Here is a 26,430-nt window from a genome sequence, read left to right on the forward strand (position 1 = left end):
TCTTTCCAAATGGATAACCAGTTGTCCTATCACCATTTATTGAAGCACTTATTCTTTACTCACAGATATGCAATGCTAGCTGCCATAACCCAAGTATCCCAATGAGGGTAGCTGTGTTTCTAGGCTTTTTATTGTCTCATTCTTATTTTGGTTATTGTGGCAGTACAGCTTTCTCCTGGGCAGCACCGGCATCTGCTCTAATGCCTTCTCTGATTCTCAACCCCTTTCTGTGTTTGGCCTCTGGGGATTTCCCTTACGTCTTGTGAGTTCAGTTATGCATTTAAAGGGCATATGTTATGTTTATTAGATCTTATCCAGCATTTCTTTGCCTGTAGTGAGAGATTTTTTGCAGACTATATAGTTAATGATAACCTAATGATGGAAAGAGAAGTTGTTTAGCTGATTCCCCAAAACAAATGTTTGTGATCATCTCACCTTGAGGGTACAAGGGAGGAAAAGCACAAAGTGCTTGCATATTGCATTTTTCCAGTAAAGCACAAAGTGCTTGCATATTGCATTTTTCCAGTAAAAGAGGTAAAACTGACATTTTAAATAGCAATAATGTTTGAATATATTTTGGCTAAAATTTCACATTAAATAAAAAATCACTTTGTATAGATCAGCAAAACGTGACCAAAACAATACTTAGATTTCCAAAGTAAAACAAAGCAATTGAGTCAAAAATAATCTGACTCTCATGCCAGTTACAGGAAGAATAAAACCAATGAGATAGAAAAGCTTCTGCCTCCTATGATACAGCCTTGTGAGGAAGATTTAGGCAGAAATGTGTCCATTTCGATGGATAGCTGTGGTGTAAACACTATAAGCATCAGCACTTTGGGCATAAACTATACAATGTGTCTCATAAGAATTAAGTGAGTTAATGTTTATAAAGAATTCAAAACAGTGTCTGGCATGTAGTAAGCCTATGTCAGTGGTTGTTTAATAAAAATAAGGGGTGGAATTACAACCATATCATTTGGATGGTGTGTCCCTATTTCGCCCCATATAGGAAACATGTCTTCAAGACAAGGACCATATCGTTTGTTTCTGGTACTTAGCACGAAAAGAACGTTCTATGAGGATGAGGAGTAGGTGAATGCACCTTCGTGAGAAGGCTTCCCAGGGCCATGTGTGGTATCGCAACACATCCCTCTCTTCCTGGAGGTCCCCCCATTTTTACTTAACCAGTGTCTGAATCCACTTTCAGGGACCCTGCATGCAGTATATATTCAACAATTATGTGGCGCCTTCCCATCACTATAATGTTCAACAAGGGCCAAAGACATTGGGGAAGACATAGAGATTGAAAACAGGCACATGACAAGATGCTCAACATCACTAATCACCAGGGAAATGCAAATCAAAACCACAATGAGATACCACCTCACACCTGTTAGAATGGCTATTATCCAAAAGACAACAAATAACAAGTGTTGGCGAGAATGTGGAGAAAAGAGAACCCTGTGTACTGATGGTGGGAATGTAAATTGGTTCAGCCACTATGGAAAACAGTATGGAAATTCCTCAACAAAATTAAAAATTGAAGTACCATATATTCAGCAATTCCACTCCTGGGTATTTTTTTTTTCTTTTTAGGCCACACTGCACGGCCTGTGGGATCTTAGTTCTCCGACCAGGGATTGAACCCAGACCCTCTGGAGTGAAAGTCCTAACCACTGGACTGCCAGGGAATTCCCCACTCCTGGGTATTTATCCTAAGAAAACAAAAATGCTAATTAGAAAAGATATACGTACCCCTATGCTCACTTCAGCATTATTTACTGATATGGTAGCTAAGATACGGAAGCAGCCAAAGTATCCATCAGTAGATGAATGGATAAGGAAAATATATACACATGTGTGTGTGCGTGCGCATGGACGCGCGCGTGTAATGGAATATTACTCAGCCATAAAAAAGAATTAAATCCTGCCGTTTGTAACAACATGGATGGACATAGAGGGTATTACGCTAAGTGAAAGAAGTCAGACAGAAGAGACAAACAGTGCATTTTACTTATATATGTAATCTATAAAACAAAACAAATGAACAAAAAATAAGGAAACAGAAAGAGTTATAAATACAGAGAACAAACAGGTGATTGTCAGAGGGGAGGGCGTGTACAAGGAGGAAAGAAATAGATGAGAGAGATTAAGAAGTACAAACTTCCAGGGGCTTCCCTGCTGGCACAGTGGTTGAGAATCCGCCTGCCAATGCAGGGGACACGGGTTCGATCGCTGGTCCAGGAAGATACCACATGCCGTGGAGCAGCTAAGCCCGTGTGCCACAACTACTGAGCCTGCGCTCTAGAGCCCGCAAGCCACAACTACTGAGCCCATGCACCTAGAGCCCATGCTCTGCAACAAGAGAAGCCACTGCAATGAGAAGCCTGTGCACCGCGACGAAGCGTAGCCCCCGCTCGCTGCAACTAGAGAAAGCCCGTGCACAGCAACAGAGACCCAACGCAGCTAAAAATAAACTAAATAAATTTAAAAAAAAGAGAAAAAACAAACAAACTCACTCAAGAGATCAGATTTGTGGTTCCCAGAGGCAGAGGTTGGAGGAAGGGGCAATTGGATGAAGGCAGTCAAAAGGCACAAACTTCCAGGCATAAGATAAATAAGTACTAGGGATGTAATGTACAACATGGTACATTGTACGTTATATATGAAAGTTGTTAAGAGAGTAAATCCTAAGAGTTCTCCACAAGAAATAGAATTATTTTCTGTTTATTTCATTTTGCATCTATATGAGATGATGTCCACTAAACTTATTGTGATAATCACTTCATGATGTTTCTAAATCAAATCATTATGCTGTACTCCTTAAACTTATACAGTGCTGTATGTCAATTATATCTCAATAAAAGTGGAAGAAAATATAAAGTATACAAGAGGATGTGTATAGGTTAATGCAAATACTGTGCCATTTTGTATAAGGGACTTGAGCATCTGCGTATTTCGGTATCCACAAGGGGTCCTGGAACCAATCCCCCTTGGATACCAAGGGATGACTGTACTGCAACTTATACAATAACAAAGGTAAAATAAATATAACAAAATATTAAAAAATTTTTTTAAAAGGCTCTGACAAAATTTTGGCAATTCACCAACACAAGGATGTTTTTATCATTCATCTAGAAATGCAAGTCAATAGTATATTCAGTTTATTTTGGAATAGCTATCTTTAACTGACAGTCTATGCTCAAATGGCACCAAATTATTAATTTTTAATGAAACATTTTTATTAGTTAAATTTGCATGTATGAAAAAAGTAACATACAAGGCAAGTTATATAGTCTCGGGCTTATGTAAAATCTTGACTGCTTTCAACAATTACTGAACTCTCTTTTCAAAGAAAATCTTCATACTAATGTATGTTTGTCCATGTAATAGACTGAAGACAGCCACAAATATGGCATTCTCAAAACAACACGTAACTACTAAATGTAATGTTGCAAATTAACTTATTTCCTTAAAATTTCACTAAATAATTCTAAGGAGCACAACAAAATACTAAAAGCTCCCAGGGTTTATCCTAAGAATTAGGCAGTCTTCTTTGATTTTTTCTTCTTTGCTTCTTCCTTTTTCTTTCCTGTTTCATTTACTTGTAATTCAATTTCTTTGGCACTAAACATCTGAAAAGAGAAAAAAATTTAAAAAGCAAACTTCAGTTATAGCAATACTTTCTAAATATTTATAATGTGAAGGAACCCAATTATATTTTATAAATTTTTATGTTCTATTTATAACATTATATTTTATAACTTCAAATATATAATGAAATATTTCACAAGGTTCAAAAGCAACATACTTGTAACAATTATGGACAAAACCAGAACTCTATGACATTTCTACTCTCGTGTGCTAATATAGAAAGCTGGGCAAATGCAACATTGCACTACATATCCTATATATGATAACTCTGAAAACATTTTTACGCGAGGCTTGTTCTATTCATGAGCAAATAACTCATTACTGAACTCCTATCCCTACCCCACTGTGATTCTTGAAAAGGTTTGTCTATCTTGTCAGCTCATGGACTAGCCAAAGGCAGGAAAATGATGATGTACACTGTGCTTTGTTTACAGCTACTGAGTAGAGAGCAAAACAGTTTTTATTTTATTTAAATCAATTTTATTTTATTTAAAATCAAAGTTGGGAGCAACTTGCTCCAGATCATATGGTTAAATAAATGTATCTGCTGGAAATTAAACCCAGATCTATCCAATTCCAAAGCACAGGCTCTATTCACTACACAGCCTATTGTGAAATATCATGTGGAAAGATAGTGTAACTTTGGTGCCAGTACACATACCATTCTACCACTCATAAATAAAACTATATGTATATCTGTGTGTGTGTGTCTGTCCAGGTGTGTACATATGTATGTGATGGGGCTGGAGAGGTGACTCTGGACTCAGTGGTTCTGTGTCCCTGTGGTGTTGGCACATCTGTCCCTGAGTCCTTGGCAGCAGGGGTGACAACCTGACCCAGTTCCTATCTCCATACTCTGTGCTCAGCACCCTGGTTATTATGTCCTTGCAGAGGCAGACCCAACTACCCTGTCCCCATTTCTCTAATTCATTGAAACTTGCTCCTGCACTCTCCTTGCATCCCCATCCATTGGTGTCAAAACAACAATAACAACAACAAAAAAACTGTCAAGAAAACAAAAACAAAAGCAAAAACCACTACTCCACACAGCACTGATTTTAACATTATTTCCCCTTGAAATATTTTCTTTAAAACAAAAGTTATATGTAAAATAATCCTTTTTAGCGCACTTTTCATATAGTTTCCCATGCAAGTGCTTTTGTATACTCTCAGCTAAAGGACAGCTAGTTAGCAAACAGTGTGAAGCTCTACCTAATGAACAATAGTGAACCACATTTCAAATGTTCTTTAGCCAATGAGTCCTCTATCACAATATTTGGAACAATTTATCACAGCGTTCTGAATACTTTATTTTGCAGTCTAGCAGTTTTAACACATAGTGGCTGACAAAAGGTGTACAAATAATAATGCTAGACTTGCCATAAAGAAATATGGAAAGATTATCACACTAGATATTAAAATGCAAGTCTTACATAAGCTCAAGGCACTCATAAATGAAAAGTAGAGAAAATAGATAAAAACCAGTAGGCAATCAAGAAAGGGTGGGGGTTTTTTTTGTTGTGTTTTTTTTTGCGGTACGCGGGCCTCTCACTGCTGTGGCCTCTCCCGTTGCGGAGCACAGGTTCCGGACGCGCAGGCTCAGCAGCCATGGCTCACGGGCCCAGCCGCTCCGCGGCACGCGGGATCCTCCCAGACCGGGACACGAACCCGCGTCGCCTGCATCGGCAGGCGGACTCTCAACCACTGCGCCACCAGGGAAGCCCAAGGGTGGTTTTTTGACATAATGAAGGATAACACTGTGTTAGAAGCCTAGAGGGCCAACAATTATATAAATGGCAGCGGAATGACATTGGCTAGAAGCTAATCTTGATTTCAGAAGATGTAAAGACAGGAAGAGTAACTGTTCTCTATATGGTGCCAGGAATGAATCTTTGTAAGGAATATACTACACTGACCCTATATAGGACTGACTCAGTAGGGGTTCCTACTTATAAGAACATATACTAAATGGGGTAGGCCTATATATAGATCTCAGCACATCTAGGTCTTCCCAGAGGGCTAGGAATAGATAACTGCTTGTGTAATAAGCATGTACAAATTAGTGACTATTAGGCTACAGAAACAAAACAGAAGTCATCATAGTGTCAGTGGATGCTAATGGATGTTTCAGGCTTATAATAAAAGATTCACAGGTGTCAACAACATATTAAATTTTGTCAAAATACTTTATACTACAGATATTTTTTCCTCTTTGGTTAATGACTTACCTTCAAAGGTTGCTTTCTTCCTATTATAGCAAGTTCAATGTTTTTTCCACCAGATTGGACAACCTAATGTAAAACAAGTGCAATTTTAGAATTACTTCAGGAAAGTCTCTGTTTTAAAAGGCGACTGAATGAGGGGAAAAAACATGCTTTTCTGTATATGCTTTATTAGATCACTTACTTCCAGCAAAGCTCTTATTGCTAATTTGATAGCTTCACTGTCGTTTGCTATAGCATCTTCTGTGTAATTCTTTTCTAGAAATTCTCGGACAGTTTTAGCACTTCGACCTATTGCATTTGCCTTGAAAGATAGAAGATAATTATTAATATCACTGCAATATGAATGAACTTATGGTTACTAAGTGAGGTTTAGAGCTTACTCCAATATTTCTTAGCATAATTACTAAATGAAGATTGTAGGTTCAAAGATTTAGCAAACATTTCAACAGCTCATCTGATTACTATATGAATAATCTGTGGTGATGGCATGCCTGACTTTCAAATATACCAATGCTTTCCTGGCCAGTGCTTTCTATTTCCTTAATGGCTCCCAAGTCCTTAGTAGTCAGAAAAGATTAAAAGAGTTGAAACTCGAAAAGATGTGAAGAGGAAAGGAGACATAACTTTGCAATATGATGAAAAAAGAAGAAAAGAAAAAAAAGGACATCACTGTGAAGAAGAAAGTTGTTTCTGTGGATAGGACTGTGCATCATTTTCTTAGAACTTAGCTAAGTATACTAATTACTGATTCATTATCCTTTGACTATAAGCAAGAAAGGCTGCTTCTGTTCCATGCCCCATTTTTCTTTGTTCTTTAGAAATTTTCATCAAATGACGGGAAGAGGTAAATGCATTTTCCTGGCTGCATGACTACAAGTAGTATATGGCATGTTCTTTCCATTTAGTCTCAATATCCAGTAATAGTAATGATAATGATGATGATAACAGTAATTTATATTAACAGAGCACTTAATGTGCCAGGCACTATGTTAAGCATTTTACATGGATTATCTCATCTTAACCATCACAAAAACAATTAAATAGGAACTGTTACTACTCTAATCCATACAGGGTTAAAAGAGCCTTCTCAACCTCAGCGCTGTTGGCATCCCGGGCTGGATAGCTCTGCCCTTGTGAGGGCTGTCCTGTGCACTGTAGGATGTTTAGCAGCCTTTATCCACTAGATGCCAGCAGCACCCCGGCCTCAGCTGTGACAACCAAATGTGTCTCTAGATATTGCCAAATGTCCCTTAGATGGGACAAAATCACCCCCATTGTGAACCACTGGCTTAAGTAATCTTGCCCAAGATCATATAGCGGGTAAGCAGAAGATCTGAGCTTTGAAACCAAGTAGACGGAATCACCAATCCAAGCTTTGAACTCTATACCCCATGCTGCCACATGCCCCTTGCTGTGATGTCTCTAGAGAGAGAAAAGAACCAGCAGAAAGGCCCATCCTTTCACTGAAGGATTCTGGCACGAAATGGGGGATGTCTCAGTTCCAACTGGTAGGTATTATGATTACTGGAAAGAGATCTCAAAGGAGTCTTTTAGGAAGTGAGAATGAAAACACACCTTTTGTACTACATGAGTATATAATTCTGCTACCTGACAGAACTTTTTTGATACCTTTATATTTCAGAAGATTAAACTAAATAGCTGTGAAATTTTAAATCAGATTTTGTGGCCTTGAAATTTCATTAACATCAAAGGTAAAGCCTTCAGCCTGGTATGACTTTGGAGTTTATCAGCTTCTAGTTTGTTTTGGTTAACTAATTGGTTGCTGTCCAGAGAGGAAGTACATAAGGTAGTGGTTTGTCCAAAAATCTCACTGAGCCTTTAAAAGTCACCTTGTAAATTCCTGGTGACGTTCCTGTCCACCTCTTCCGATTGCTGATGTCAAAATTCTTTAACTCTTAACCTATTTGACTGGTTTCCTAAAATCTAGCTGCTTCTTGCCACACTCATGCCCCTACCCTCCCTGCAACCCGATCACCCACTCCAGCTCACTTCAACAGACTCTGATGGGTTTGCAGTGTTTTTCCTGCCTGCCTATCCAGATTAATGACGATTTTCTGTGGCAAACAATATGAGCTGCCAACCCCAATGTCCATTCTTCCTTTGTAACTGAACTCTAGGCAATGTGCCTGCTGAAAAATGTCATGTCCTACCCTCTGTTACCAAAAGGTATATACAAGTGGAAGTAACTGGGTGAAACTTCTAGTAATCCTTGCTGCCTGTAATGCAGACATGTTGGCTCGAGGTCTAGTAACTACCTTGAGAGCATGAGAAAAGACTAATAAAAGAGACAAACACCAGCAACTGCCTATTTCAACCTTCTCATTACGTGGGAGAAATAAATCCTTCTGTGTGAAGAATCATCGCATCTCTGTTGTTAGGAGCCAAGAACAATAACTCACGAATACACCTTTGAGTAGATCCTGTGACATACTGCCCCACCTCCCTTCAGAAATGAAAGCCTTATTCCTACAGTTGCTGGAAGTGCCAATGGTACACAGCCCTCAGCTCTTAACTTTCTTTGAGAGGTGCCTTTGTTAACAAGAGCTGCCTCATCTAAGGTCTTGTACTATCTAGGGTTGGCCCAAGTCCAATGACTGATTGATGAAGAGCTATTAATGTCCAGTCCCCTCACCCCAACTTGGAACAACTTTGAAGAGCTACCCCAGATCCAGGGCTTCCCATGGGATTGATGAGGCCTTTATTGAGATTGCACTGCAGTCCAACTTTTCCCTCGGCCTAATCTGGTTCCCTTCTCTTCAACAAATGCTGATCCCCAAAGCACTTCCTAATATACTTCCTAAAAATGATGGTTAAATGGCCTTTAAAATATTTTCCAAAGAATACCAGAGTGGAGAGAGGATTTATGATAAAAGGGTTCCAAATTCAAGTAATCTTGGAGACTACTACTTTAGCTGCTTCTAGAATATTTATAATGCCTTTTAGAAGATGCAGAACGTAACAAAATTTATTAAATTTCTTTAGAAAAACATCTCTCAAAGTTAATTAACTTTAAAGAGCTTGTTTACATTACACCTATTAACATCAAAAGAAATACACTTTGAGAAACACTGCTCTGAAATATACAACATATTAACTTTGTTCCTGTTTTAAAGTGTTACCTACAACAGCAAAACACTTGGCCTTATAAGCTGTTCACCATCGCTCCATCCAAGCTGTCCTTGCCAAAGTCACCAATGACTTGCCTGTTACCAAATTCAATCATTTCATGTCCTCTTCTTACTTGATCCATCAGTGGCACTGACTCAGCTGATCAACTCTTCTTAGAATACTGTTTTCACTTAGGATCCAGGATATTGCTTTCTGGGTTCTCCTCCTTTACAGAATAGACTGGATCTATCCCCACCTTTCACTGGCCACTGCCCCTGATCTAAATCTGGTCTTGCCTGAATTATTATTAAGAGTCCCCTAACTTGTTTGCCTGCTTCTACCCTACAATCTGTTCTCAATAAAAGAGATACTTTTAGGGTTTCCCTGGTGGTGCAGTGGTTGAGAGTCTGCTTGCGGATGCAGGGGACGCGGGTTCGTGCCCCGGTCTGGGAGGATCCCACATGCTGTGGAGCAGCTGGGCCCGTGAGCCATGGCCGCTGAGCCTGCGCGTCCGGAGCCTGTGCTCCGCAACGGGAGAGGCCACAACAGTGAGAGGCCCGCGTACCGCAAAAAAAAAAAAAGAGAGATACTTTAAAAATATAAATCAGATCATGTTACTCTAATAAGCAAAAATCTCTAGTATCTATTTCACATGTCCTCTGTGTACGCTGTAAGACTACAGCCTAGTACTGCAGTGTTGTCATCTCATGGTACCAGAGCTGTGTTCTCAAGTCCTCTACCATCCTGTCAGGCTACGTGGTATAGTAGGTCAGAGTAAAAAAACAAAACATAGAATCAAACAAACAAAAAAACTTGATCTTATGTTTAAAGTGCCATAGCGCGCCCCCCCCCCACAAATAAAAATAAAACCGAAGATTTTACTCCACCTTTAAAGACTGAATGTCAGAATTTATATAAAATGTATAGAGAATCCTTTGGCCTAGGGAAGTAGCATGAAGTAGTGGACAGAATACTGGACTAACAAGCAGAAGACCCTGAGTTCTAATTCCAGTTTTGCTATTAACTAGTGAACTTAAAAAAAAAAAAAATCACTTAACTCCTGAGTCTTACTTACCAAATACGTAAAATTAAAGTTTCCAAGACTTTTTTGTTATTGATGATTTTTTTAAGCTGCATAATGCTTCCTTCAACCAAAATCTTATAAGAAAGTACAACATGTAAAATCAGTAAAATGATGATAACGGGGTGCAGGTGTGTGTGTGCACATGCTCACGCTGTTCACACCCTCCCCACCTCCACCACGTGGCCTTGCAGTACCACAGCAGCAGTTTCAGACCTGAGTGATAAATGAAATCCCCAACAATTAAAAAAATTTCCATAATTTTCCTGACTGACCTTGAAATGAAATAAAAATGCTTCTCTATGTAACCCCCAGGGAGCAACCAAATTAAAATAGAAAATTATGTAAACTTGGAAATTGTTATGATATTGAAATTAAAGGTCAGGATGTAATGATAAATGTAAACAGAAGATGGCAGACTTCAAAATATTTAGAGAAAGATTGAGTGTAATAATATGTTTAGAGCATAGATTTGAGAGGCACATGAAATCTAGTACCTGTAAAAGATTTCTAACCGGCAGAAAAAAAGTCTGGCATTTGCATCAGGTAAATTCATAGTTTCTGGTTACCAATTAGATTGTCCAGATAGCTTTTTAAGATGTGCAGTTAATAACGCAAGTATTCAGATCTTTGTGGCAAGAATATAATCCACTGTTTTATTGGCCTGGTTAACTCATAACCGTCTTATGAGTATGGTAAGCTAAAATCAAATCCTTTAGTTAATACAGGTTTAAAGACCAAGGCAGTATTTCCCATGAATTTATTTGGCCCTTAATAACAGTAAAATAAGCTCTCTATAAAATTATTTAAAGCCTGAGTGTTTAAACTTTTAATAAAGTCAAAATCACTTAGACTCTATAGTATATAGTCTTATTCTTATATATGAGAATATACAAAAATTCACTTCTGCAAGCTGTCACTAGTTTCCCTAAGCCCTAGACTTTTGTATTAGATTTGAGTTTACCATTAAACAAAGTTAGCAGTTGGGTACTAAAACAAGAGTAACAACTTATCTGGAAAACAAACTATGTTCCAGGAATTATGTGGATACAACTGCCAGGTACTGACACATAGGTATAGATCCATAGTTTGGGGTGCTTTGACTCTCCTAGAATAGAGGATATATTAAAGATTTCACCATGAGATTTAAAAGCTCATTTAATGCTTTACTGAAAACAAAAAGACTATTTCTACTCAAAGCAAGCATCCTACTAATACGGAGGAATGAATGATGAAAAGAAACTGGGTATTTATCTTAATTTGTCATTTATATACATTTTGGTTTGTCACATTTTTCAAAAGTAAAGATCCCGTGATTAATAAACCAAAGTGTTTCTTTATCCATCAAAAACCATCATAGTTTCTGACTAGCTAAATTGTCACATAAAGTTTATACTACCATCAATATTTTAGTACAACATAATTTGTTGTCATGTCCCTGAAAGCGATAAAGCACCTACTCAAATTCTAAAATACATTAACAAATTCATGACTCACCTTCCAAGCATGATAAGTACCAGAGGGATCAGTCTGATATAATCTTGGGATACCATCATTGTCAAAACCTACAATTAAGGCAGAAATACCAAAAGGTCTTCGTCCATTGCTTTGAGTATATTTCTGAAAAATAAAATGTTTTCATGACTACTTTCTATATGAGGCCTTTTAAAGAAAGGACAACACTATTACTTATCAAATAACAAATTCCAATAGTAAAGTATTCCTGATAATATGATCTTCATTAATTCCTATTGTGTATAACTTCAAGATCCTCTTCCTTTTTTTGTACTAACCACAATCCATGATGAAAATTTTAAGAAATAAATGTACACGATATGTAAAATAAAATCGTAAGTTTCTTATGTATGGTCTTAAATTTGTTTTCTCGTTGCCTTATGTAAGTTTGGTAACATAACTAGACTTTAAGCTTTTTTCTTACTTCAGAGAACTGTGCATGTCATACCATTTTGGTTCCCAATAAAGCTGATTTCAATGAGCTGTGCTTTGGAAGCATGTCCTTGGTTTACTTTGAGGGACACTTTGTTATTATCAAGTATTCTTACTTGATACTATTAGTATCAAGTATATTCTGTTCACTATACCAAGTTATCTCTATATAAAAACCCAACTAAGACACTTCTTTCAGTACCAAGACAAGGAACCTCTGTTTCTCTTGAAGAAAAAATATGTTTTTTCCTGACTGACAGTGGGGCACTGGAAACCAATGGTATTTCTTTTTACTTTAGTGCCAGGAACTTTCTGAATTTGTGCTCTAGGGAGTGGAATTCACACTAATTCTGAGACTGGCATCCACAGAAGTTGTGCAGAGAGGCAGCCCTGGCAGAAAACTCATGACTACATTTGTAGGCAACTGTAGGAACTGTATATAGCTCTATGGCTTGAGATAGCTTTATACTAGCTTTCTTCTTGGACTTGTCTACATATCTGTTTTTAAATTTTAATTGTATTATATCTATATTTATAGGCCACTTTAAGTTTCGGGGTTTTTTGGGGTTTCTTTTTGGCTTCATGGCTTGTGGGATCTTAGTTCCCAGACCAGGGATTGAACCCGGGCCCCCTGCAGTAGAAGCATGGAGTCCTAACCACTGGACAGCCAGGGAATCCCAAACCACTTTAAATTTTGAATGCAAATAGTGAGTTAAAACATAAACTCCTTTTTTTAATAACATACTTTTATTTTTTATAAATTTATTTATTTTTATTTTTGGCTGCGTTGGGTCTTCGTTGATGCGCAGTCTTTCTCTAGCTGTGGTGAGCAGTGGCTACTCTTCGTTGCGGTGCATGGGCTTCTCATTACGGTGGCCTTTCTTGTTGCGGAGCACAGGCTCTAGGCATGTGGGCTTTAGTAGTTGTGGCACGCAGGCTCAGTAGATGTGGCTCACGGACTCTAGAGCACAGGCTCAGTAGTTGTGGCGCACGGGCTTAGTTGCTCGGCAGCATGTGGGATCTTCCCGGATGAGGGATTGAACCCATGTCCCCTGCACTGGCAGGCAGATTCTTAACCACTGCACCACCAGGGAAGTCCACAATATAAACTCTTAAAGAATAGGGTTTGTCTTTTTTCTCTGTATTTCCTAATGTTCCTAGTTCACACCTAGGTATGAAGTAGATGTTTTGTAAATATACTTTAGAGGAGAGAAACTTTTACCTTATTTGCTTAATTAACCACATTTTTTGTTTTGTTTTGTATTGGCTGCACCGTGCTGCATGTGGGAACTTAGTTCCCCCACCAAGGATCAAACCCGCGTTCCCTGCACTGGAAGCGTGGAGTCGTAACCACTGGACCTCAAGGGAAGTCCTAATCAACCACTTTTTAATGAAAAAGTAACATATGCACAACTTAAAATAATTTAAAAGAACAAAAGGTGTACATGGGGATAACTCTTTTGTCCCAGAGCCTCAGCCTCCTCCTCAGTAGCAACCCCACTGTTACAGATTCACAATGTATATTTCTATAAATGTTCCATGCATAATAGCTTTTGTATTTCCAAAAGAAAACCTAAAATCCACATTTGGGAGTCTTGTATATACAATGTTCCGCACCTTGTTTTTTGGTGAGTACCTTTTAACTACTGGGAAATCAAAGCAAAGAAAAAAGAAAAACAGAACAATATAAAAATGTTGAACTTTCTTGAAACATGAATTAAATTAAAAAAAACATGTATGTAATCTAAAACTTTAATATCTAGAATATATAGAACCTATTAAAAAATCTGTGTAGGGCTTCCCTGGTGGCGCAGTGGTTGAGAGTCCGCCTGCCGATGCAGGGGACACGGGTTCGTGCCCCGGTCTGGGAGGATCCCACATGCCGCGGAGGGGCTGGGCCCATGAGCCATGGCCGCTGGGCCTGCGCGTCCGGAGCCTGTGTTCCGCAACGGGAGAGGCCACAGCAGTGAGAGGCCCGCGTACCGCAAAACCCCCCCCCCCCAAAAAAAAAAAAAAACACAAAAAAAAAATCTGTGTAGACAAATGGTAAAATCCATGCCAGGAAGTATTCTAAATGCATTAAAATGTACTAAATCATTTAATCCATATTGCAATTCAACAAACATTATTGTAACATTCATTTTATAAATAAGAAAATTGAGGCAAAACAGGCTAAATAGTTTTCCCAAGGCATTAACTAGGAAGTAGCAAAGCCAGGATTTAAATCCCAAAATTCTGGCTCCTGGGAGTACATTCTTAACTACTAGAGTGCCTGTCAAAAGGAAAGATAGTTTACACTGGGAGAAATGAAAATAGCATACCAACATGTGGAAAAAAATTGACCTTACTACTAATTATAAAATACAAATTAAAACAACTATTACAGTACTATGTTATACTTATTTGCAAAATAAAAGAAAAATGAAAAACCCAATGCTGATGATTCTTCAGGGATGTATTTATGCATTGCTAGTTGTACAATAAAAATTTGTTCTATCTTTTTAGAAAGCAATTTAGCTACGTATAACAAGAGTCTTAAAACTAATTACAATCTCTAATCTAGTAATTCCATACTGAAAATTAATTTAACAATATAATTCAAAAAAGAAAAACAAAAGCTGTGACAAAGATAGAGTAATGTTATTAAAGCAGCAAATTGAGAGAGAGACAGAGAGAAAGGCAGAGAGAGAGAGAGAGAGAGAGAGAGAGAGAAAAGGAGAAAAGGAAAGAAACTGGAAACAACCTAAACTATATAGTTCGTAAGGATGGTAAGTATAAGGAGATGTTGCCATATTTAAAGAACAAAGAAAATGATAATAAATGAAACAATACTTGTATACATCATGATTATACTAAATGTCAAATCATGTTTCTACACATGGACTCAGAAGAAGTCATATCTAAACCTGATCAGTTGTGTTTAGCTTTGTAGGTGAAACAATCATGGGTATTTCTTTGGAAAACTTTAAAACGTGTTTTACTGCTACATCTCTGATGTAGAAATCTGTACAACTGTAGAAATCTCCTTAAAAGGTTACTCGTTTTTTAAAATTTAATATAATTCTCAGAATTGACATTGATTGAGATTTCTGATATCAAATCAATCCACTCCACTGGAATAAGAATGTGAGTTTGAAGTTAAATGTGAGAAATAATAAGGAATTTAGCATGTTTTAATAGACTAAATGGTTGGAGTGACTGTAGTATTCCCATGACAGGACCCATAATGATGGAAAAGAAGAAAACTTGAAGAAATCTGTTGGAATACTGGCTTACCTGCTTTAAGGTTGCTATGAAGCGAGTTATATATTCTACAGTGACTGGGTCCTCAACTGTAAGCTTATGACTCTGGCACTCCACACGAGCTCTGCTTATTACTACTCTTGCATCAGCAGTCAGTCCTATAAAAGTAGTCGATACATTAGAAAAAAAAGGATGGCATTTTTTCTTGTCAAAAGGGTTTTGGCCACCATGATATTTTTCTTGTAACATCCTTTGTTTTTTCCAATATATGTTCTTTTTTTTTTTTTTTTTTTTTTTGTGGTACGCGGGCCTCTCACTGTTGTGGCCTCTCCCGTTGCGGAGCACAGGCTCCGGACGCGCAGGCTCAGCGGCCATGGCTCACCGGCCCAGCCGCTCCGCGTCATGTGGGATCTTCCCGAACCGGGGCATGAACCCGTGTCCCCTGCATCGGCAGGCGGACTCTCAACCACTGCGCCACCAGGGAAGCCCTGATCCATTCTTATTTACTTTTTAAAGAAAGTTGTTTTAAGGAATAATGTTTAAACACTAATGTTAAGTCACCTATTTCTCAAAGATCAAAACGGTTTAATTCACACGACAGTAAGTCCCCTACATACGAACGAGTTCTGTTCCGAAAATGCATTCATAAGTCCAATTTGTTCCTAAGTCCAACAAAGTTAGCCTAGGTACCCAACGAACACAATTGGCTACATAGTACTGTACTGTAATAGGTTTATAATACTTTTCACACAAATAATACATAAGAAACAAACACTGAAAATAAAGAAAACATTTTTAATCTTACAGTACAGTACCTTGAAAAGTACAGTAGTACAGTACAACAGCTGGCATACAGGGTCTGCCATCGAGTGAACAGGCAAGAAGAGTTACTGACTGGAGGAGGGAGAGGAGGTGGGGGATGGTAGAGCTGAAGGATCGTCAGCAATAGGAGACGGAGGACAAACTGCAATTTCACTCACGCCTGACGCTGATGGCACAGGTTCTGGTTCCTTGCTGGGTTCAATTCTATCTACATGCTTGAAAAAACGATCCAGTGATGTCTGGGTAGTAGCTTTTTTTTTCTCATCATAGATGACACGGTAGCACTGGACTGCATTCTGAATGGCTGCTGCAACCTTCGTGTACCATTCTATGTTCGGGTCCTGTCCTCAAAAGCTAACAGCGCCTTGTCAAATAAAGAAAATCCCCTTGTCATTTCCTGCATTGAGAATCTCTTCAGTTCTTCAGCAGTACCAGCTACATCACTGCTGCTTTTACCCTTGCTTCCAGATATCCTGAGCTTGAAATAAAGACACTGTACTACTGTACTCTATACAGTACTGTAAAGTATATAAAAGCACAACCACTTGTAGAGGATGCATGCACATGACAATGTACGCCAGACACGTGAACTAACTTATGTGATTGGACATGTGAAGACCCATTTGCATCTTTGAAAGTTCTCAACTCTAAGGTTCATATGTAGGGGACTTACTGTAGCTGGTTTGATTATTAGGTTTTAAAACTTTTTTGAGAAGATATCAGTGGCAGATTGTTCAAAGGTTGATGGTCCATCCTAATTCCAGAACCAAGATACTTATTACCTAAACCATGAAGTAAGCTGGATTTCTTCTTATGAAAACAATGAGTATTACTTCATTATCAGACAGAATTCAATCTGCATTCAGTATAACTGTGACATGTCACTTCTCAGCTTTTTGTCTAAGATTAGGGGTTTGAAAATCAGGAATGTTAAAACAAAAAGAAGGGAATTCCCTGGTGGTCCAGTGGTTAGGACTCTGTGCTTCCACTGCCGATGGCCCGGGTTCAATCCCTGGTCAGGTAACTAAGATCCCACAAACCATGTGGCCAAAAAAGAGAAAGAGAGAAAGAGAAAGAAAGAAAAAAAAAAACTTCATCTTGCTTTTGTCATACCAAAACATCATGTGATGAATTCTCAACACTTCTAATAAGGAGATAGAAGGTGTTCCTATCAAAAGAAAAACAAACTGACCAAAAACTTAAAATGTATTCTAATAATTACAAACATTTCTACTAAAGACTTTTTTGGCATTTGACCTTTCCATCACCATTTTCTTTCTTTCTCCACTCTCTTAATATCATATTGCCCAAAATATTCTTTCACAAAATCTCTGAAACAGCCGTTTCCCACATAACCATCAGTCTTCTGCAGTCGCAGACTCTTGTTTCCCTTCTACACCACTTCAAAATGTGTTTCTACAAACCTGGAAGAACTGTCAGCTCCTGAAGATACTTAACAGTAACCAACAATGAAGACGTTGTCAGAATATGCCGCTGTTAACACTCTAACATTCATGAGTAGGGTGTGAATTATAATCAGATACTCAGTTAAAGAAGAGAAACTGATTCTCTTCTCTTTGCAAAGGTCATCTGAGAGAAAGAAATGGGAACAGATTGACTTATCCTACCCTATAGACTAAAAGCTTCACTCAACTTAAAAATATGATCAGAAAGGAGATTTTGAAGTACCGTTTTCCCCTTTACATTGTAAACATGGTCCAAAACTACAGAAAAATAAAAGTATCATACTTAGAAAGTAGTAATGTAACTACTTCAAGGAAAAAAATAAGTGATAAATTTGTCAAACCATACAAGTAACATAGTTGTGTATATGTGTCTGATTTTAACATAAGAACTAGCAATTATACAAATCAATACTAAATGGCTAGGAAAAAGAGAACCACTTCTATTTAAAGATACATTGAAAATTGCAATTTCGCTTTCTTTATAAATAGGCAACCTATAGAAGAAATGAGTCCTCAGTCTGTTGCTTTTAAATTTATACAACTTTAACTTGAAAATACTATCATAATGTTGATCTTTTCAAAGAACCAAATCTCGGGTCCATTGCTTTTTCTCTATTGTTTTTCTATTCTCTATTTTACATATCTCTGCTCTAATCTTTATTATTTCCTTCCTTCTGCTGGCTTTGGGTTTATAGTTTATTCTTCTTTTACTAGTTCTTAATGTAAAAGATTGCTAAATTGAAATCTTTCTTTTTTTTTTTTTTTTTTTTTTGCGGTATGCGGGCCTCTCACTGTTGTGGCCTCTCCCGTTGCAGAGCACAGGCTCCGGACGCGCAGGCTCAGCGGCCATGGCTCACGGGCCCAGCCGCTCCGCGACATATGGGATCCTCCCGGACCAGGGCACAAACCCGTGTCCCCTGCATTGGCAGGCGGACTCTCAACCACTGCGCCACCAGGGAAGCCCTCTTTTTTTTAATGTAAGCATTTATAGCTATAAATTTTCCTCTTAGCAATCCTTTGGCTGCATCCCGTAAGTTTTGTATGTTGTGTTTTCATTTTCATTTGTCTCAAGATATCCTCTAATTTCTCTTGTGATTTCTTCTTTGATTCATGGGGTTTTTTAGGTGTACTCTTTAATTTCCACATATTGTGGATTTTTCCATTTTTCTTCTGCTCTTGATTTCTAGTTTTATTCAATTTTGGTCAGAAAAAATACTTTGTGTGATTTCAACCTTTTAAAATGTATTAAGACTTGTTCTGTGGCAAAATGATTCCTTTTATAAGATAGTAAGGTAAAGGCTATTTTTTGCTCAATAAAGTTTTTAAACTTCAATACAAAAGTTTGGTTTTGAAAAAAAACAATTAGAAAAGGAGCAAAAAGAAAAAAAAAGACAAGAAACATGTCTTGTTTGCTATACAGTGGCAAATAAACACATGAAAATATGTTCAACATCATTAGCTATGAGGCAAATGCAAATTAAATCCAACAAGAGATTTCAAGAGATTTACTAAAATAAAAAATAGTAACAACACAAATGCTAATGAGGATGCAGAGAAAATGAATCATTCATACATTGTGAGCAAGAATGCAAAATAGTACAGCCTCTCTGGAAAACAATTTGGCGGTCTTTTATTAAACTAAACATGCATTATTATATGACCCAGCAACTGTGCTCAAGCATTTATCCCAGAAAAATGAAAACGCAAAAACCTGTACACAAATGTTCACACCAGCTTTATTTGTAATAGGCAAAAATTGGAAATAATCCAAATGTCCTTTAATTGGTGAGTTGTTAGCAAAGTGTGGTATATCTCGTACCATGGAATACTATTCGGCAATAAAAAGCAATGGAGTAATGACATACGCAATAACTTGGATGAACTGCAAGGGAATTATGCTGAACAAGAAAAGCCAATATGGAAAGGTTATATACCACGTGATTTTATTCATACAACATTCACATGCAAAATTACACGAATAGAGAATAGATTAGTAGTTGCCAGATGTCAGACACAAGAAGGAGGAATAGGATGATGTAGCCCTGTGATGACCAAAGAGTTGTATATCTTGATTTTGGTGATGGCTACATGAATGTACGCATGTTAAATCTATTAAACCTACACACACACACACACACACACATACACACAAATGCACGCAAATGAATGCACACAGAGCTGGTGAAATCTGGATAAGCTCTGTGGCTTGTACCAATGTCAATTTACTGGTTTTTAAAGATGTTACCTTTGGAGGAAACTGGGTAAAGGGGACTTCCCTGTGTTTTGTAACTTCCTAAGTATAATTATTTCAAAGTAAAAAGTTTAAAAAGAAAACAGCTACCTAAAGTTATAATTAAGGTAATATATTTCTTTTAACATTTATGTTTTATGAAAGCTCATTATCAGAAATGCTGGTTTAGAGTTGTGATTTCCCAAAAAATGTAAGGCATACTGTTTATGTTTAATAAGAAATGGAGTTTAGCTCTATATGTTGTATAAATATTGCATAACAGCTACAGAGAGGCCAAGATACTACACCAAGATACTCTATCATTATTGTAGGTCCCTAAGTACCTGCAAAAGCCATGCAGACATGGTCATCAAGGGCACAAATTTTCCTCACAATTCTTTCATCTTGAAGCTTGGCAACAGATTTTTTTTCGACCCCAAGCACAACTATATCAGTACCTCGGATTCCAACCTGTTGAGTCATTAAAAAAACATAATGAGTTGTCAGTTTTAACACTAAAATCAAATTATTCTAACATATGACTTATGGAGAAAGGCTTTTCCTTAACCTTCAATAAAAATGAGAAAAGGAGACTTCTAAGAAAATAGATGCATAGGTATAGGCTTACTGGAAGTTCATTTCCCAAACTCAAAGCAAAGACAAATAGGTATAAACTAGAAGAATACACCACCAATGCTGAAACTACGTGAGTGTCCTAATCTCATACAGTACACCTAAAGAAGTACTATCTCAATAAAGAAAAAATTTAACCCAAATGAAAGAAGATGCTGGAAATACATGTGAATTCCTTATAGAATGGGTAGTAGCAGTGCTGGTGGTAGGAGAAGTAGTATAGAAAGTCAAGTAGAAAAAATCCTGAAAGCTCTCCCATGAATCTCACAATTTGGAGGGATAAGGAATAGGGGCCATAAGTAGCCAAGAGAAAGACCAAATGCCCTCACGCTACATCAGTGATAAGGAAAACCTCAATGCAAACATGAATATAACAAGAAGAATCACTATTGCTCCACTCTCCACTCCTTCACTTGGGAAGGAAGTGGGAAAAAGTTTAAAGAATAATGTATAAGAGTAGTAGCTCTCAGATAGGGACTTCTGGGAAACATGACCCTTTTCTCAGGGGTTCAAGAGTAATCTATGAGAATTTTAATCCTGTATTACAATGGTAATGTAAATATTTTGAGAGGCATTTGTGTTTTATGATTGCCTTGTGGCCAAATGTGGTATTAGTACTGTTTTATACAATATAATTATGCAAAAAGGTGTGCTTGAATTAGTATTATTGAAGTAAAAATATAGAACAAGTTAAATATATAGAACTAGATCTGAGACTACATCTTCCAGTTAAGTAAAACACAATTTATCAAGGCTTTTGCTCTTATTGTTCCCTTACTTCAAGTCTGTCCGTTTATCCAATAGTCCTTCTCTTACCATTCTATCCAACATCAGCAACCCTCCCCCCCGCACATCCCACCCTCACCTAATACACACATATCGAACTTTATACCCTACAGGGAATATGCCTTTCTACCAAGCCATGGGACATTATAACACTTTAACATATATTAGGACTCAAAAAAAAATCTCAATATTTTCCCAAAATTGAAATAAATCCAATTCAATTCATTGGTCACAAGAGAATACAATATGTAGCTCTCATCTAAATAATTTTTGACTTGATAAAGTGATTAAAACTGTCAGAACAGACTATTTAGAAAATGTTTGTAATGAAAATCCTAATATTAAAGTCTTCTGTGGATGAAATTAAGCTCAGAAGAAAATTCATAATCTCACTTTATAAAATCAAGTAAAAATTAAGAATTCATTCAAGAAGATCAAAAAGGAATAAAAATACTTAAGCTAAACTTAAGAGGTGAAGTAAGGCAAAAGCAGAAATTAATGGTTAGGGAGAAAACAATACAATCGATAAATAATACTAAGATCTAAAAAAAAAATTTTTTTTTATTTTTGGCAGCACTGAGCAGCTTGCGGGATCTCAGTTCCCTGACCAGGGATTGAACCTGGACCACGGCAGTGAAAGCCCAGAATCCTAACCAATAGGCCACCAGCAGACTCCCCAAGATACGTTTTTTAAAAAAAATAATTAAAAGCAGTATTTCAGTTAATATAGCCAAGAGGAGGAAAGGATTAAATAAATATATGCACATGTGAAAAAGTAGGAATTTAAAAATTCTAAGTTAATAAATTTGAAAACCTGACTGAAAAAAGATGACAGATTAGAAAAATTAAAAATTGCTCATACTTACTCAAGAAAAGATAGAAGTCTCACTCTCACTAACCAACATGGGATAATTTCAGGAAAGAACTATTCCTCAAAAGCAAGTGTCAGACCTAGAAGGTTCATGGATAAATTCTTTCTAATCTTCTGTTATAGGTACTTCCTATGCTATTTAAATTATTCTACGGTGCAGATCAAAATTGAAATATTCTTAATACTTTTTAAAAATTATTTTGATTGATTGATTTTTGGCTGCGTTGGGTCTTCGTTGCTGTGCGCAGGCTTTCTCTAGTTGCGGCGAGCGGGGGCTACACTTCATTGTGGTGTGTGGGCTTCTTATTGCTGTGGCTTCTTTTGTTCCGGAGCACGGGCTCTAGGTGCCCGGGCTTCAGCAGTTGGAGCACATGGGCTCATTATCTGTGGCGCACGGGCTTAGTTGCTCCGCAGCATGTGGGATCTTCCTGGACCAGGGATCGAACCTGTGTTCCCTGCATTGTCAGGTGGATTCTTAACCACTGTGCCACCAGGGAAGTCCCCCTAATGCTTTTAGGGAAAGCTACGTAACAATGTTAAAATCTGGCAAAAAGTACTAATGATTTTCACTTAGGAAACCTGATGCCCATTCAAAATGATATTCATAAATAGAATCTAGAGGTACAGAAAAATAACAATATACCATAAATAGTATGGTTCATTCCAGGAGTTTTAGGAACATCAATAAAAGTAAATCTTTTAATATAAATGTTACACTGGGTAAGTGGAGGATCTGTTATTTTTGGCCTTCTGATAAGAACAGAACTTCAATTGTTCTTGAAAAAATACTGAGTCTTTAGGTGGGGCTATAATGTAACCCAGCCTAGCCAAATGATAAATCCTTAAAGTTTTACTGGAGGTGTTTGGAAGATAAGATAATTCCTTCTGCTGTACCTAGAGCTGGCAGCCTGAAGCCTAGGGCTCTCTGGGAGCCACCACGTAGAGATGTTATGTCTGAGGGTGAAAGTAACAGGGAGAGGAAGCAAGAGACAGAAGGGGAGAGAGAAGGAGAGAAAGGGAGGAAGAGACACACCAGTTCTGCTGACATCGTTTGATACCCTAGCAGCCATATAGTTGAACCTGAAAGCAAGGTTTACCGCTGCTCCCTTTGGATACTTGACTCAATAGATTCATTTTTTTGGCTTAAATTAGTTTGATTTGAATTTCTGATACTGGCAACTGAAATAGTACAAACTAAAACAATCAAATAGTAAAAATAAAAAGTAAACGATAAAACTACAAAGACGTGATAAAATTCAACATCCATACCTAAATTAAAAATAACACTAGAAAAGCAGGAAGAAGATCATTTGTGAAAACTATTTCAAAGCTTGTTAAAAGTATCACAAATCAGCAGCCAGGTTCGTCTCAGAATATGAATCACCATCCATTCAACTGTTCAAGCCAAAACTCTGGTTGACATCCTTTATCATTCCTTCTTCCACACTATCCATTTCCAATCAATCACCAAGTTTCTGTCCATTTTACCTGCAAAAGCTATCCACTTCTTCCTATCACCACTCTAGTAAAAGCAACCATCATTTCTTGCCTGGACTACATACTACTGCATATCCTAATAGGTTTTCCAGTTTCTTCTCTTGTTCCCCACCTTCCTTCTTCCAGCCTCACCCTTCACTGTACCCCCATCTAGTCTCCACAAAGCAGCCAGCATGAGCATTTAAAAACATCAACAAGGTCAGATTACTCTCCAGCTGAATATCCTTCCGCTGCCCTTAGAAACTTTTTTCAAACTCCTTAGTCTTGCCAATAGAGCTGGGCATGATCTGACCCCTGCCTACTTCTACAATAGTATGTAACGGTTGTTAACCAAGCACCAGCTACACTACCTTCTTTCAATACTTCTCAAACACAATTCTGTTTCCCTCCTCTGAGCCTTCACATGTGGTATTCTCACTGTCTGGAATGCTTCTCCTCTTATTTCAGCTCTCAATTTAAATCTCACCTCAAGGAGTCCTTCTGTATTATTCTCTAAACAACCTATCTTTTCATGCAATCAACACATTTATAATTATTTATTCATTATACTTACCTCTCCAAATCGTTAAATCTATGAGGGCCAAAAAAATAATCAGGCAAATCTAGATGGGGGATACTACTGAACAATTAATCCAGTCTCTTCAAAAAGTCCAAGGCGGGCTTCCCTGGTGGTGCAGTGGTTGAGAGTCTGCCTGCCAATGCAGGGGACACGGGTTCGTGCCCCGGTCCGGGAAGATCCCACATGCCGCGGAGCAGCTAGGCCTGTGAGCCATGGCTGCTGAGCCTGCATGTCTGGAGCCTGTGCTCCGCAACGGGAGAGGCCACAGCAGTGAGAGACCCGTGTACCACACACACACACACAAAAGTCCAAGGCATGAAAATAAAGGGGGATGCTGTTCAAGAATAAAAGAGATATCTAACAGCTTACTGCAATGCATGGATTTTAGATTCAGACTCAAACAAAAGAGCTATAAAAAGATATTTTGTAAGCAATAAGGAAAATTAGAATGTAGACTATTACAAAATATTAAGGATTTTTTGTTAATTTCACTGGGAGTGATCATGGTTTTAAAAAAACATCTTTTTGGGGACTTCCCTGGTGGTCCAGTGGGTAGGACTCCATGCTCCCAATGCAGGGGACCCAGGTTCGATCCCTGGCTGGGGAACTAGATCCTGCATGTGTGCCACAACAAAGAGTTCGCATGCCACAATGAAGAGTTCGCATGCCACAACTAAGAAGTCTGCGTGCCGCTACTAAGGAGTCCACATGCCACAACTAAAGATCCTGCATGCTGCAACAAAGATCCCCTGTGCTGCAACTAAGACCCAGCACAGCCAAAGTAAATAAATAAATATTAAAATAAATAAATAAAAATAAAAAACATCCTTTTTAATCGAGATAAATACTGAAATATTTACAGGGGAAATATCATAATATCTGGGATTTATTTTAAAATACTTCATTGAAAAATGAATTTCAACTTCAGCCTCACACCATATAAAAATATTAACTCAATATGGATCATAGAATTTGTCTGGGGACTTCCCTGGTGGTGCAGTGGTTAAGAATCTGCCTGCCAATGCAGGGTACATGGGTTCGAGCTCTGGTCCGGGAAGATCCCACATGCTGTGGAACAACTAAGCCCACACACCACAATTACTAAGTCTGCACTGTAGAGCTCAAGAGCCCACAACTACTGAGCCCACGCATCACAAAAACTGAAGCCCTTGCACCTAAAGCCCATGCTCCACAACAAGAGAAGCCACTGCAATGAGAAGTCCTCGCACCATAACAAAGAGTAGCCCCTACTCACCACAACTAGAGAAAAGCCCATACGCAGCAACAAAGACCCAACACAGCCAAATAAACACAGCCCAACAAAACTAAATAAATAAATTTATTAAAAAAAAAAATTTGCCTGTGAAGCCATCACGTCCTGAACTTTTGTTTGTTGGAAGATTTTTAATCATAGTTTCAATTTCAGTACTTGTAATTTGTCTGTTCATATTTTCTATTTCTTCCTGGTTCATTCTTGGAGGGTTGTACCTTCTAAGAATTTCTTCTAGATTGTCCATTTTAATGGTGTATAGTTGCTTGTAGCAGTCTCTTATGAGCCTTTGTATTTCTGTGGTATCCATTTTAACTTCTCCTTTTTCATTGCTAATTTTATTAATTTGAGTCCTCTCCCTTTTTTTCTTGTTGAGTCTGGCTAAAGGTTTATCAATTTTGTTTATCTTCTCAAAGAACCAGCTTTTAGTTTCATTGATCTTTGCTATAGTTTCCTTCATTTCTATTTCATTTATTTCTGCTCTGATCTTTATGATTTCTTTCCTTCTACTAATTTGGGTTTTGTTTTTTCTTCTCTAGTTGCTTTAGGTGTAAGGTTAGGTTGTTTATTTGATATTTTTCTTGTTTCTTGAGGTAGGATTGTATTGCTATAAACTTCCCTCTTAGAACTGCTTTTGCTGCATCCCATAGGTTTTCATTGTCATTTATCTCTAGGGATTTTTGGATTTCCTCTTTGATTTCTTCAGTGATCCATTGGTTCTCTAGTAACATTGTTTAGCCTCCATGTGTGTGTGGTTTTTACAGTTTTTTTTCTGTAATTGATTTCTAATCTCAGAGCATTGTGGTTGGAAAAGATGCTTGACATGATTTCAATTTTCTTAAATTTATCAAGGCTTGATTTGTGACCCAAGATGTGATCTATCCTGGAGAATGTTCCATGTGCACTTGAGAAGAAAGTGTATTCTGCAGTTTTTGGATGGAATGTCCTATAAATATCAATTAAGTCTATCTGGTCTAATGTGCCATTTAATGCTTGTGTTTCCTTATTAGTTTT

General features: G+C 37.7%; 1 protein-coding gene across 1 annotated transcript in view; it reads right to left on the reverse strand.

Annotated features, from left to right (window-relative positions):
• Positions 1 to 3,545: 3,545 nt before the first annotated feature.
• PSMA8 (proteasome 20S subunit alpha 8) overlaps positions 3,546 to 26,430 on the reverse strand; it is a gene marked incomplete at both ends in the record, with an annotated part of 30,779 nt that continues 7,894 nt past the window's right edge. The window contains 6 exons of the mRNA XM_082853795.1: positions 3,546 to 3,638; positions 5,886 to 5,948; positions 6,064 to 6,183; positions 11,590 to 11,712; positions 15,316 to 15,440; positions 20,145 to 20,271. Of these exons, the coding sequence (XP_082709921.1) occupies positions 3,546 to 3,638; positions 5,886 to 5,948; positions 6,064 to 6,183; positions 11,590 to 11,712; positions 15,316 to 15,440; positions 20,145 to 20,271 (651 nt within the window). The remainder of the gene's footprint in view (positions 3,639 to 5,885; positions 5,949 to 6,063; positions 6,184 to 11,589; positions 11,713 to 15,315; positions 15,441 to 20,144; positions 20,272 to 26,430) is intronic.

The sequence above is a fragment of the Leucopleurus acutus genome (assembly GCF_964270905.1).
Source record: "Leucopleurus acutus genome assembly, chromosome: 13".
In the NCBI taxonomy this organism is placed as follows: Eukaryota; Metazoa; Chordata; class Mammalia; order Artiodactyla; family Delphinidae; genus Leucopleurus; species Leucopleurus acutus.